Source organism: Caretta caretta, chromosome 1 (assembly GCF_965140235.1).
Source record: "Caretta caretta isolate rCarCar2 chromosome 1, rCarCar1.hap1, whole genome shotgun sequence".
Classification (NCBI taxonomy): domain Eukaryota; kingdom Metazoa; phylum Chordata; order Testudines; family Cheloniidae; genus Caretta; species Caretta caretta.
The window spans coordinates 167497768-167512599 of record NC_134206.1 but is presented as its reverse complement, the minus strand read 5'-3'; the positions used below and the strand labels follow the sequence as shown (position 1 = coordinate 167512599).

The 14832-nt window shown below is 39.9% G+C and overlaps 1 protein-coding gene across 9 annotated transcripts in view; it reads right to left on the bottom strand.

The window, feature by feature from the left end:
• TIAM1 (TIAM Rac1 associated GEF 1) overlaps nucleotides 1-14832 on the bottom strand; it is a 254077-nt gene that overhangs the window by 81524 nt on the left and 157721 nt on the right. For all 9 annotated transcript variants that reach the window (XM_075133192.1, XM_075133175.1, XM_075133180.1 and 6 more), the window contains one exon: nucleotides 916-1363. In XM_075133192.1, coding sequence (XP_074989293.1) covers nucleotides 916-1363 — 448 coding nt within the window. The remainder of the gene's footprint in view (nucleotides 1-915; nucleotides 1364-14832) is intronic.

Sequence of the window (14832 nt, the reverse complement as noted above, 5' to 3'; positions counted from 1 at the left end):
AGTTTATAACACTTTTATAAACATGCTTTTCAGAGAAAAAGCACGCTGGTCGGGGAAGCCACGCTAGATCCAAGGGTTGCTAGCATGATTTTAAGCACAGTACAGACTCTGCCTTAGAAGCAGCACAGCAACTTAATTTTGACAAAAGCACATACCACAATTGTGAGTGAGGGAGTGGCCATTAAAAAAATCCCCAAAGAAAATCAGAAACATTCTCTGATACTTCCCTACTAATTTTACAATTTTTTCCAGCGGCTTTTGGTAAGAGGGCTACTGTCATAGATTTTTGTTTCATAATTTCTTTTTTAAACAAGCATAAAAGAAGCACTCATATTACCATTTGGTAGACGGGCCTCGTCTATTAAATGTGTAATCAAAGATTTCACTCAATTTAATAAAGACATTAAGACAATAAAGACATTTAAAGAAAGACATTTCTACGTGTTGTAATGATGCTCACTTTGTAATATGGGAGCACCCCGTTAAATAGAGATCTGATGTTTATATTCCTGTATAATGTCTCTTTAAACAAGAGCTCACTGTTGTAATGATTATTGTTTTGATTCCGATAGTTACATGGCAAGGATTTGTAACCCTGTTAATTCCACATAAATAAATAAATAAATAGTTTAAAAACAAAAAGTCAGCATTCAGGTACTTGTTTTGGATAGAGAAAACAAAGAATTACACCTTAAGGCCCCAATTTTGCAGTTAGCTGTATCTGGGCACAGAGGTGTGCCCAAGTGGTGCTCACTGAGGGATCAGAGCTGAACTTTGCATGTTGATAAAAACATTTAAAAATTAAATCAGATCAAAGCCTCTAGATTTTGATGCTATAGGCCAAATTCTGTGCTAATTTACATCCTCTATGACCCTTTGATGCCTATTTAAATGAATAATGAAAATCTGATATACCTTTTAAGGAAACCCAATAGTGTTTCCATTTCCTGCGTGTAGCTGACTCCACTTTCTTATTCTTTTTGTGCACCAGAAAATTTTTCACTGCAAGAGCCCCAGCTTTCCGTACAGTGCCCTGGCCAGCTGTAAGGAGGATGTCAGACTGCCCTGGAGAACTCAAGGTACCACTGCTTTGCTCATCACTCAGGGTTGAAGCAGCCTCTTCCAAGTTCTCGCTGTTGGTGGTGCTCATTTCCAGCTCCCTTCGGAAGTTCTCATACACTCCCTGACGGAGCCCATCTCCTGTGGAGCTGCTGCCGCTGTCACTGCCAATGAAAGCTCGACTAGTCGTTGGAGAATAGCTAGAGTTTGTAGCATTTGAACGTCTGGAGAGGAGGTCTGTATCAGTGGTTGCGCCCTCGATCCCACTGTCAGCAAATTCACTCCCTTCACCTGCATTCACATCCTGATTAAAAGAAAGGAAACAACATCGTATGAAGGTAGCTGATATATCATCCTACCCTGGCACTCTGAACAGGCTAAAAGAGCCTGAAGTTTCCCTGATTGTATCAAATTTCTTCACATTCCTACTTTGCTTGATATTGGAGCTTCCTTAAATTTGCCTTATGAAGACAAGTGGCTAGAAGAATAGGTATTCTAGCAGGGCTTCCAGCAACAATTTAGGAAAGACCAAACAGTTTTAGAATGTGCCCCACCACCAGAGTAAGTTGCGGGGGAGAGGGGAAACGACTTAAATTGTTTACCCTAGACTAAGTTAATGGTGGTAAGAGGTTTTCAGGAAAGAAAGCATGTGACAGCAAAAACAATGACAGTGTCTGGGGAAGTAGTCATCACCCATAAGGTTCAGAGAGAAAAACACTAATATTGTATATTCACACCTATAACTGAGACTATGTCTTAGGCATCCTATGATTGCCACTTGACATTTATATAACTGAAGATGTACATTTCCCATAGGTGGATATGTATTAAAAATTGTGGCATTCCCACTCTTACTACTCCCAGAAAGTATGTTGGGCAGCTTGATATCTCATTCTTTAGAAGAGGAGGAGACCTTAGGAGGAACATTTAACTGGAAAGAAAACTAACTTTTCCATCTAATGAGCCAATAAGGATTTCCTACTGATATGAGAGCTACCCAAGAAGATGGTCTTAGCAACCTAAGGGCCCAGAGCAGCAACTGCTCCCTGCATGCTCCTGGCATAGCATGAGAACAGTATGAGGGCCTAGAGGGTGTCAGAATGTTGAGGAATTCTGAACGCTGATTGGCTGATGAGAAGTTAACTTATAATGGAAGGACTCATTCTTTATAACTGCTGCACATCAGCAGAGACTTGTGAGTCTGTCTATGTGCACTGTTTAGAAGAATAACTACTTCCTCGCCCATTCAGTAAATCCAGTTCTTCCAGTCAGTTTTGATTTCAATACATTCATTAATAAAGTAACTTCTTAGACCCCAATCCTGAAAGCTGCTCTAGACTGTTGTACCCTTTCATCCACACAGCGCTCCACTGACTTAAATTGGACTCCATGTGGGTGCAGAGATCCTCCTGCACAGAGCAGCTTTCAGGGTCAGGATCTTATTTACTGCTGTTCCGTACACCTGTTTGGAAACCATCAATCTCCCCAGTTCCTTGCAACACAGAGAATAAGGGGATGCTTAGAGAAACATCAGAGATAGTGCTGCTGAGAAACCACCCATTTACAATCGACTGTCACAGACTGATTTTCTCATCTCATCTCAAAATGCAGAAAGGTGCAGGGAAAATACAAATTATTAATCTAAATTCTAAAGTTCTCTGTGTCAGACATCGCACGTGTGGGAGATAGTCACAGCATTTCCACCAGTTTCACATCCATGCAATTCCAACTCTCTCAGTGGACTTTAAACTAGTAAAAAACTAGAACACCTCTGTGCTGAATCAGGCTGAAGATATCTTAATGGATACAAATCAGGAGATTTATAAAAGGAACAATGAATACCTTTTGCACGTGGTTAGATTTTTTTTTTTTTGAGAAGTATGTGACTCCTATAAGTAACTAATTTCTAACTTGACATTGACCGTTGTGTAGCACAAGTTAAAAAAAATCACTTGAGTTTTTAAGCATATTCTAATATTAGGAAAATGTAGTTAATTGTTTGAGTCAAGTACTGATTTAATAGACATTTAGATTTCTAGTAATATTTTTATTCATGCTATGTAGTATGTATAAAGTTAATTCTAAATGTATTGCTTCTCTAATTTTTATTTAAGACATACAAAATAGCGTGTGTTTGTTTTTAAATGATGTGTCACTAAACCAGACCCATCAAAGCAGGGGATTAATGGAAATGGGATTTGCCCTCTTGGCAACGTTTATAAAAATTGTGCTTGATATGCTGTTTGCCAGACCATTAGAGTTCTCTCAAAAAGAGGCATAATCGTAGTGGTCTAAGCACAGAAGTGAAACCCAGGAACTCGAGAGTTCTAATCTTAGCTCTGACACAGATTCACTGTGTGGCATTGAGCAAGTCACATTAAGGCTGAGCCTTGGTTCCCACATCTGTAAATGGGGATAATACCACATGTCTCTCAGGAATGTTGTACCAGTTATCTGAAGTTTGTAAAACACTGACAAGATGAGAAGCTCAGCATAAATATATTATCTACACTCAAGAGTATTGTACAACAATCATTATAACCTTGTGGTGATCTATGGAATAGACTAGATGGTTCAAAAAGCTTCCTTTCAACTCAATGATTTTAGGATTCTAGCCTGTCCTCAATATCTCCTCACCAACACCCCAAGATCCTCTAAAAAACTGAGGTCTACACTACCACTTACTTTGGTATAACATACATTGCTCAGGGGTATAAATAAACCACCCCCATGAGCGACGTAATTTACATCAACCTAAGCACCAGTGTGGACAGCTACTATGTTGCTGGGAGTGCTTCTCCCACCGACATAGCTACCACCTCTCATGGAGATGGATTTATAATGTCGACAGGAGAGCTCACTCCCTCCGGCACACAGCGTCGTGTATTTAGTGTCGTGTACTTAGTGTAGACTAGCCTTGAGATTCTGGCCCTGAAGTGGGGTTAGAATCCGAATACCTAAAAGGGAGAATAGATCAAAACTTGTAGCCAGTTGATATTCATCCAGTACTGTTCGCCTTTAGACATTACAATGTCACATTTAGCGAGACGAGTATCTTAAACGGTCTGCAGTATAAGACAATTGGTCTATAGGTCAGTAAGGTTAAGAGCATTCATCAGACAGATTTTTTGCCTTCAGGCCTTATACTGTACTGTCTGCTGGTTCCCATCAGAGGGTTATAATCAGTTTGATTGTGTCACATGAAATTTTCTAATGACACCTTGAAATGTTATAATCCCCACACTAATAGAGTCTCAATTAAAGAGTTCAGCAGAAAGTCAGAAAGTCACGGAAGGTTATTATGCATTTTCGGAGGGGGGAAGGGGGAGAGTCAGAGATTGAATGTGTTGTTCGCTGAATCAAGTGGAGGACAGATGGGTTTTGATTAAAGAATAATAGAAAAATTGTCAAACTTGGGTGATTAAAGTTAGGCACCAAACTAACTAACTGTTTTAGTGACACTTCATTTAAAAACAAACACACACTATTTTGTATGTCTTAAATAAAAATTAGAGAAGCAATACATTTAGAATTAACTTTATACATACTACATAGCATGAATAAAAATATTACTAGAAATCTAAATGTCTATTAAATCAGTACTTGAATCAAACAATTAACTACATTTTCCTAATATTAGAATATGCTTAAAAACTCAAGTGATTTTTTAAGTTAGGCTTGATTATCAAAGGTGGTTAGCACCCATGGCTCCAACTGATCAGATCATCTAATAGAGCTAATATAACTTTAGGCACCCATTTTTCAAATTTTGTCCAAGAACCCAGTGACTGCTGTGCATGACACAGATATAAGGACAGTACTGTATGCTTCTATTAAAGAATACTCACATTTATTTCACAATTGCTCAAACACCACCCTAACACCCAGGATTATGGTGACACTAATGTCCTCTTAAAGGGAGACTGTCAGAGTTCTGGATCTGTTACAGGAAAGGACAGGAAGGCATTCTAATATCACAGGTTAGCACTTAAGGCAAAGAAGCACATTTCATTCCTTGGTAAAAGGAATTACCAGTGAACTGATTTGGAATTGACAGGTTACTACATACACTGTATAGGGATTTTATGTTCTCTCTGGAATTCATGTCTCTAGCTCATGACTACATTCTTTGTAACTGAAAAAACAAACAAACAACAAAAACAACAAACCACCACTACACTTAGGACCTGATCCAGCAAAGTGTTGACCACATTACCGAAGGTAGGAGGTGTCTGATGACAACCATGCATGTGCTTTTGGAGCCTATGGTTTTTTGCTGTTTTAACAGAGTATAATTTGCCACTGGCAAATTTATTCTAGAGCTCCACACAAATACCACTATAGGGCTTCTTTTTGTTTCTCTTGGAGTTTGTTTAGGTTCTGACTAAAATCCTTGTCTAAAATCTTCTAAAATGCAGGAATGGCACCTGATAGTTTACTCTTTGCCAGGGAAATCCCCAATTTAAGCTCCCAGTCCTGCAACTAGTTCCCTCTAAGCAGATGCAGACGTGCACCCAGGCAGAGTCCCAGGGGAACCACATGCAGGAAGTTCATTGGAAGTCTCGGGCCAAAATCTGTATTGCCATCCCACCGCCTCTCCACTTTTATTTGCCTACCTACAGACCTGGGGAAGAACATCTGCTTTGTCTCAGAGAAAGAGAGCAAGCTATCTCCTTGAAGGCAGAGAAATCAAGGAGCTCAGCAGAACGAATGTTCATGTCTTAAATCTCAGAACCAGAATAGAATATGAACCGAGCAAATACAGACATAGATGAGTTTGTCCTTGTGACTAAATTTTTGCTATTTGGAGTGTGAGGAGAAGGCAGGAGAGTTATTAGCCTATAAACTGAAATCAACAGAGTCCAGCAGGAGCAGTGCAGTCATCTAGAATAAAAATAGTACTCTGCTTAGCAAGTCAATAGCTATTAACCTAACATTTCAAGGCTTTTACCAGAACTTCTATGCATCTGCAGATGCAGAGGATGACGGAAGTACTTCCTTACATTCGCATCTGAGGATGCATTGGTTTTAAACGCCAGACTTAATTAGAAGAGGCTAAGCAGACTATAGAGTTGTCTATTAAGGGGCAGGGAGAAGATGTGCATAGCCAGATAGATTCACTACAGATTTTTAAAATCTACAGTTAGATCAAATACCTTTAGCTGTCGTTACCAATGCTGACTGAAGACCAGCAAGAAGACTCCCTACTAGAGACAAGAAGAATAACCTTCATAAGAGCCCTGCATAATGAAGTGAGAGTATCACTGCTTTGTTAAAGACACAGACCAAATCACTGATAAACCAAGACTTAGTGAAAACATTAGCAATCTAGTTATATAATACAATATTATATATTATTTGATACATACAAATACAAAGGTTTCACATGAAGTAAGCTAGGAGCAGGGAGTATGATAGTGCTATTATACAATGTCAAGCAAGCAAGTAAACTAGATATTGTAGTGTCTGCACACTCATTAGATGCCAAAGATAGATTTGATCATACAGCATGGTCACATTTCTTGAAAATCCTTGATTTGTTCAGAAGACATATAAACCCTCATGTTTCAGAGGGTTACATCCCTAAACAATTCCTTCTTCACTTGGATGTGAATCACCCTTTACAAGTGAACCAAGTTCAATGGCACAAGCCAATCATTGGTGCTTGGAGGGTTTCATTCTTTGAAGAGGCTTCCACTAGAAGTGTCCACAGTCTCTACTCCTCTTTGTGTTTAGCAATACAACCATTAGCAATTAACATTCCACAGTACCCTAAAATTGTACATAACTTGTTAGAGGCATTAATTTGGCAAGCACCAGAGAAAGATATTAAAATGGAATGTGTGCACAATGAAACTGAGAGGATGCCCTTATGACCTAATGATAGTCTTCTGTCCAGCGTTAAGGTGTATCATCATATGCCACCCATGTTGCTTTGCTCAAGCCCCATTGTAGCATAATCCTGCCCTCCACATTAATAAAAAATCCATTGTCCAGGAACTTGAGGCAGGCGAGCAATCAACATTTTAGAAGATGTGTTTGCCAGGAAATGACTCAAAACCTTTCAGAAACTGCAGGTAAATTATGGATTTCATCCCTTTCAGACTTGAAAAAAATGTTTTAAAGCAGCAATAGAGAAACTTGAAGGTATCCCTGTGAGTCACCCTTACTGGGAGGAATACAATCTTGAAACCAAATGGAAAGCAAGCTGCATCAAGCTTATGTCGTATAAATTGCTTAAGAGAGAGAGGAACACTGATATTAGTGCAATATGGGATCACAATACTGGATAGACCACCTCAACCAACAATTGGGAGTTGATACTGAAGAATGTTCAGAAGACATATGTAGATCTGTGACATCTACTAGGCTTAAAAGAATTAAATTGGCATCCACAGATCAAACTTGGCAGTGCAAGGCAAAATAAAGGTTTATTTGTATATGTTCTGTGGAAGTGCCCTATGAAGTACTATGGAATGAGGTATAATGACAAGCTAAGTTTGCTTTACACACTGATACAAAATGATTGAGTCTGTTGCCTTTGGAGATTCCAGTAGTTTACATATGCTGACATCTAAGAGAAGCTCCGGTTCTTCATTCTTGTGCATCAAATGCCATGTGCTTGTGCAGTAATGTTTCAGAAATTACAAAATTAGAAATTGCAAAATTGAAAGATGGCATTACAAATCTGATCCTATTGATGCTGTCTGAAATGGTTCAGTAGGATGGCACTTTCTTTCTTTCCTTGAAAGAATCTTTACATAACTAGATATTAGCCTACTCCTCTAGATTCTTTCCATACCAACAAACACCACTTGTATCTTGACAAGGTTGAGTCACAGTCAGGTGGTTTCTGTCCAGTCTCAGTCATAACCTGGCAGAGCAGAAAGACGGTAGGATACGGATTCAGTGTAAAGGTGTGGTAGAGCTCATCATCATTAGATTACGGCCTGACGTTACAGCTATACATGTTCCCCTCTCTCCCAGTTGCCTTGTATCACATTGAATAGAAGGGGTGACAAGATATAATCAAGGCCAAGCCCAAGGACTCGGCTTGACCTAAATTCTGCAGCAAGCCACCCTGGTTTCTGTTATACGCAGGTGAGGTAAATGAAAATTCTGAGGCCAATTCTGGTGAATTAAAAAATGGAGATTTTTACTGAACTAAATGTGGAAAGTGTAACAGTCAGTACAATATTCCTTGGGATGTTTATTTTTTCAGTCAATTCAATTTATGTTTCACTGCCCCCTGCCCCCATTCTCCACTTTCAGCTTGCTGCAGAATTTTGTACTGACAATGCTTAACAGCAGGGAAAGGCTGGGTGTTTGGACAGCTGGGTAAGAGACAGTGGGGATTTCTGCCCCAGGAAAGCGTAGGAAGTGGTTTGCTGTTTTGTGCACCCACAAAGCAGTTGAGAATGGCAAGCGGATGCATATCCTCTTTCCTGGCTCCCCTTGTGGGATGGATTGGCCTAGTCTATAAATTGTGGGCAGGGGGACTTGAATTCCTTTTCCTTCCTCAGCAAAAATCGTCAGCAACCAGGTGCCTATTGCCGCCACCCAGTGCCTATTGCCGCTACCCATGTTAAATAAGCACACTGGCTGAATATCTCTGGTAAGGTGATCAGCAGGGAAGTAGTTAATAATGCTGACATTCAAATTGCTTCCACTCCACTTCAGCACTCAAGCCCCAGTGAGACAGTTGGAGCAGCTCACATTTGCTACACACTATTGTTTGAGGCTGTTTGCAGACTTGGGAGGACACTGCTCCATCAGGTTAGACTCCGTTCATATGCTGAAGTTTTCCTTTGCAGCTATATGGCCTACACTTTTTGTTGTTTAAAAATGAGAACATAGATTCTGGAACGCACAATAACAGGACAATAGACCCTTCAATTGCAAACAGTGTGGAGCATTACCGTGGGATCTTATGTACAAGTGGCTTTTTCACGGCTTCAGCACTGATTTCAACAGGACATGAGTAAGGGTGGCAGAATAAGGCTGTAATGCAGCAAAGACTGATTCTTGCAATGCTCTGTACATAGGACTACATTACAATGTCTTTCTATACCCTCAAAGACTCATACAGACAGTCCCCTCTTTGCTGTCAGTAGCGGCACAGAAAGTTTCCACACCCAGATCTTAAGAGTCTTGAGGGCTGTGGCTCTTAACCCTTTTGCTTGTGGATGACATACTGAACTAGCCCCTCAAAACTCACCTTTCTTACAACACAATGGTCTACCCAGATGAAGAAAATTCTAACTGGGAAATAATGCTAAGCATAAAGCTAAAGGATATTCTGACCACGCTGGAGTTAAATAAACAGTGACAAGCTTCATCGAACTCCATGAAGTAAAAAGCAGGGTTAGATTTATTTACTCTAATTAAAAGTCAATTCCTTGAAAATGTCACTGAGGGGGTGGAGGAGAGAAAAAATAAAAGTAAACTAGAAAAACAAAATCAGAATCAAAGCAAGTCATTTGGGAGTTCACCTGAACAATTACATAACTGAACAAGGCAGGAAAATGTCTGCAAAGCTGGATGAAAACTAGGTCATAGGATAATACACTGAAGCATTCTGAAAAGAAAAGTTTCAATGAAGAATCACTCAAGTGGAGAGTCTTACTATTGCAAATTACATCCAGCTAAGTAAGCGCAGTCCCTCAGATGGTCAGCTGTGGCAACTGTCTGTGGTTTTTACATGGGATGCATACAATATAGCCTATAGAGATTACAATTACTGGGATGGCAAAAGTACTTCAAATGTATAAATATGCGCAGTCCTAGTGTTAAAAAAAATGACAATGGAAGTAGATCAGATCGTACGGCTGTTAATTTTCTTTCTACTAACTTTGAACAAAGGGAGAAAAAGAATCCACTAGAATTTTCAAAAGAATATTACAAGGTTTGCCCAAGGATCCAAAAAACTTTCCCCAAGACCCTTCCCCTAGCACACAGGCATATGAGAGTGTGCTGGGAAAGGCCTCTGGCTGTTTGCTTTAAAACATCTAAAATGGTCGTACCCAACATATTATATAGTCCCATCCATTTTGAGAACAGTTAGAGATACATTTGAGACCTTTGTGCAATAGCATTAGGATGAACGAAGAAGCAACTCAGTGCACAATGATAATTAACCACAGAATTTTGCTTAGCCAGCATTTGAAATTGCAAGGTGCATATTAGGACAGAGAGATGAGAGAAGGCCACTAACTTATACTTCTCACATACTTCTCCCTTACTGTGTGTCATTAAATTATAACTGTTTTCTGTTCTCTCATTTGACTCCAGCTGGACTAAGAATATGTTTGGAATCTTCTTTCTAGTATTAAACTAGACTATGAAACTAGACTGAAATATACATATCCTTTGTGGAGATGTCTTACACAATTTAATAGAAAATTGTAAGCTTTCTACAGTTTTTCTTTTTAACCATGCTATAGAATGTAATGAAAAATTAGATACCCGGCACAGAATTCTATGGGATGGTACAAAAAGCAAACAAACAAAACTGTAGAACAGATATCATTCTCTAATAAAATGTTTTTATAGTGATTTCTATACAGCCCAATTTAATTCCTATCGAACACGACTGGTTTCATCCCTATTGCATTCTCTATAACTTTTCCACAGGGAAATGGCTTAGGGTCCATTAGCAGAATCCCTGCAGAGACTTAAAAATGTAAACAAAGGTATTTTCAAATGTAACTAAAAGGTTTTTAATGTGCCAAGACCCAACAAGATTTGGGTTCAGCATTGAAATTTTCAGTGTGCAAAGGATTAAAGAGGGATATTTGTTCACTCTCTTCCTATTTAATTTTATAACAAACAATGCACTGCAGATGTTGAAAGGAGACTTATTATTCCCCAGAGTCAAGGAATAGCTCAATGCCTACGTAAATGGCCCAGCCTGGGCCAGCAGAATGTTTGAAACCAGGACATTCAGTGCTAAAAGCATGAGTCTCTACTGCTTGAACTTAAGGACTACGCCATGAACTGAAAACAGTAGCAGATATATAAACTTCTTTGTGGAGCAGCCACAAGAGGACAAAGACCCATCCTGCTACTACATGTGGCCAATACCTCTTGGCTTACTGATTAGTTATAATTTTTAAAAATGGAAACAGTCCATACTCCACATACAGTTTTCAGACAAATGGTGATCACTTGCTGGAAAAAAAGACAGCTTAAGTTCTTACTGGGGCTTGACTATCTCTCAGGCTATGTCCACACTGGCAATTGAACAACAAAACTTTTGACTTTCAGAGGTGTTACCCTCCCACCCCATGAAAGACAAAAGTTTTTGACACGACAAGTGCCAGCGCTCTCCTGCCGACAACACACCACTTGTTGGGGATAGAAGTTTTTTGACAGCAGAAGAGCTGACAAACCGTGGCTATACTGCACGATTTTTAGCAGCACGGCTGTAGCAACACAGCGATGTCACTAAAAGCTGTGTAGTGTAGACATAGTCTCAGCCTGGAAACTGAGAGCACCGGGGGTTTCATCTGAAACCAAATACCCAACATCAGTGCAAGAAGCCCCAGGTTTACCAGAGACTTCACTGGTCACTGGCTGTCGACCACCATCCCCCACAAAATTAACATTTTCAATCTAAAGTATCACTACAAATTTTATATGGTGATCAGGTAGAGGGGACACCTTGAGATGGTACAAAAAACATATCTCAAGGTAATTGCTTCCCCTCCCTAATTATACTTCAGGAATATTTATAAGGGCTATCAATAGTGAATGAACTATTGATCACAAGATTAAGATTCTGGCTGAAAATCCACAAAAGGAAGGAGGGAGAGACCATCTGCCTAGAACAGGTCCAAAAAAGAAGTTATAATCTCAGCAGATGTTTAGATACAGGCTGGATACAACATAATTGCTCCATTAAATTTGGATTGCAGTAAACAAATTATCACTTTGGGGGTTCTCAAAAACTTCAGCTGAAACTCGGAGGGGGGTGGGGGGGTGGGAAGGAGGGCAAATGGGATATAAGCTGTGTACAACAGCAATTTGCCTTCCTGTCAACAGAAATGGGTGACAATACCAACCAAGTAAGCTTTTTCCACCTACATCACATCAGTTCCAAAAGCCCAGTAGGATCCCAGCAGAGCTCTGCTGGAAGTCTTGATTTAGCAGAACTGAATCTGTAAAGTTAAGGAAAAATAGAACTGCTGTGTGGGTGCCCCAAAGCCACTTTCTGAATATTAATTGCTTGTACGTATTGAAACTAATGGTCTCTCCAGTGCTGAAAGATTCTAGCTCCCAATTAAAGAAAAGTGACTCCCACGTTTCAATTTTAAGGTTTAACCTTTTGTTTCTTTTGCTAGAAACTGAAAACATTTCATTTAATTTGTTTATTTAATTTGATAAAGAGATTCTATTCACATTTCACAAAAACATAACTATTGCCAGGCCTAGCAAAAGAACTTGTGACTTAAATGTTATCCTGAAAAATATATCGCTTTGCTTTTTAAAAAGGGATCTTAGGTGCCTCGGTTGTTTTGAGATGCCTTAAAGCAATATGATTTTCAGACAACGGTGCTCAACACTTTCAGAAAAGCAGGCTCCCTTAAGATGTCTCAGGATGAACACCCCAAAACAGAGTTTCACAAAAATCACCAGCCACTTTTGAAAACTTGGATCACGTTAAAAATTAAGAGCAAACCTTGCCAAAGTACAGTAGAAGATGTGCATGCATAACAATGGCAGAATTCAGCCCTCACGTGCTCAGCATCTCCAACTCCTAGTGACCTCTTGCGGAGTTTGGGGTATTCAAGAGCTTCCTGCTAAAGTCTTTCAGGACTTTATGGGTTTGGGCACGGTTATCATAAAGGCTGGTGAGAATGGAAAACCTGCAAGTCTCTGAAAAATGATTCTCTGAAAAATGTGCCAAGATTTATGCAATTATAATGTAAAAAGCCTGACAGAAAGGAGGGTCCAGTGGTTAAGGCACACACTTAGGACTTAGGAAACCTGGGTTCAATTCCCTATTCCTCCACATGTTTCCTGTGTGACTTTGGACAAATCTCTCAGTCTTGCTGGGCTTCAGTTCCCCCACCTGTACGATAGGAATGATAGCACTACCCTACCTCCCAATGGCATTGTGAGGATAAATACATTACAGATTGTGAGGCACTCAGATACAATAGTAATGGGGGCCATAAAAGGTCCCCTGGTTCATCGATTCCTAGTGTTTCCACAATTCTCCTTTCCCTCCATCCCCCAAAAGCTATCTCATCAGACTCACCAAGGAAGTAGCTCTTTCATTCTATATACCATTACGGTTTCCTTTTTGCCGTATTTTATAAATAAAGCAACATATTAAAACCTTTTTCCGGGTCTCACCACAGGCAAGTCTGGACTAACAAAGATTACTGCTAAAAATAAACCTTAGCTTTACTGCATGCTGTTGGGGTTAGGGTCCTGGAGGGAATGTCAACCCTTTCAGATTTTAAATTTTGTTTATTGTAGTTTATTTAATGAAATAATTGTTGCTGAGTCTCTTTCGATCAATAGTCTGAAATTGGAAGAGATCTGTCTAGTGATACAAGCTACTGACGTGATGTCACAGGCTATGTCCGATGAAATGAGACTCAAATTCATTACTTTCATTAGGTGCCTCAAAGGGATATTCTAATGGCATGATGAACATTGGGGAGAAAAAAATACTTCAGCATTTACCAACTGTGTGGCTTTCCTTTTCAAATACACTCTGAAAAGAACTGTAAGGCAGAAGTTGAACCTAACAATTTTCTTTGGATTAATAGAAAATGCTTTGTTTATTACTCCTAAATGGCAACCTGTTTTCTGTTGCCTGTTGTTGCTTTTTTATCCGTGCTATCTTTAATAGCCTTGTTGAGGATGTGAAGAGTTTCTGTGCTGATACTACAAAAAAATGCCTCCAAAAATCTAGAGCTTATTTTGAAGTACAAAGCTTCTGCTGTGAGAAGCTGCAGCATCTGTTTTAGAACGTCATTTTTATATTTAGAAGCAGAACATCTTCATGGATCAAGCACAGCCAACTAAACCAACAACCAGTTTCCACGGTAAACATCTGATGAAGTGAGCTGTAGCTCACGAAAGCTCATGCTCAAATAAATTGGTTAGTCTCTAAGGTGCCACAAGTACTCCTTTTCTTTTTGCGAATACAGACTAACACGGCTGTTCCTCTGAAACCCACCTCCAGTCACCTTCTGCAAGTTAGTGCCAACCAATGCCCTTCCTTCAGTCACTCAGCTGGGTTTCATTTCACGTTCTAGTGTCCCCCTCATTGACCCATCATATTAGCAGATCCCAACACCTACATTGCAGTATACTGTGACCAGCCTTGCTCATGCTGTCAGATCTAATCTCTCTTGAAGGGGTGTGCAGCCAAAAGCTCAGTTCAGCATCAGGATGCAAATCTGTCAGTCTCCCACACCCATTCAAAGTGCTTTCCCCCCCCCTCCCCCCCGAAGGTCACAAGATGTGATGAGTGCTCCCTGCTACATACGTACTAAAATTAAAACATATAGTCAAATCAGGGTAGTCACCGAAGCATGCCATCTAGTGCAAAGCTTGACCCATTTGGTCAGGCTCTTCTTGGACTGTTCTGTTTCTGTCTACTGGCTCTGCTTCCGATCCAACGCCCACAGACAGCAAATAAATAGTGGGGAAGACATTATCGTCAGCCTTCTATTTTGGAGTTGTGCCACCCCTCAAAGAAGGGCCAGCGTGCCAAATGCACTCTGCATTCAAATATATTTCACCTGCAGTGGC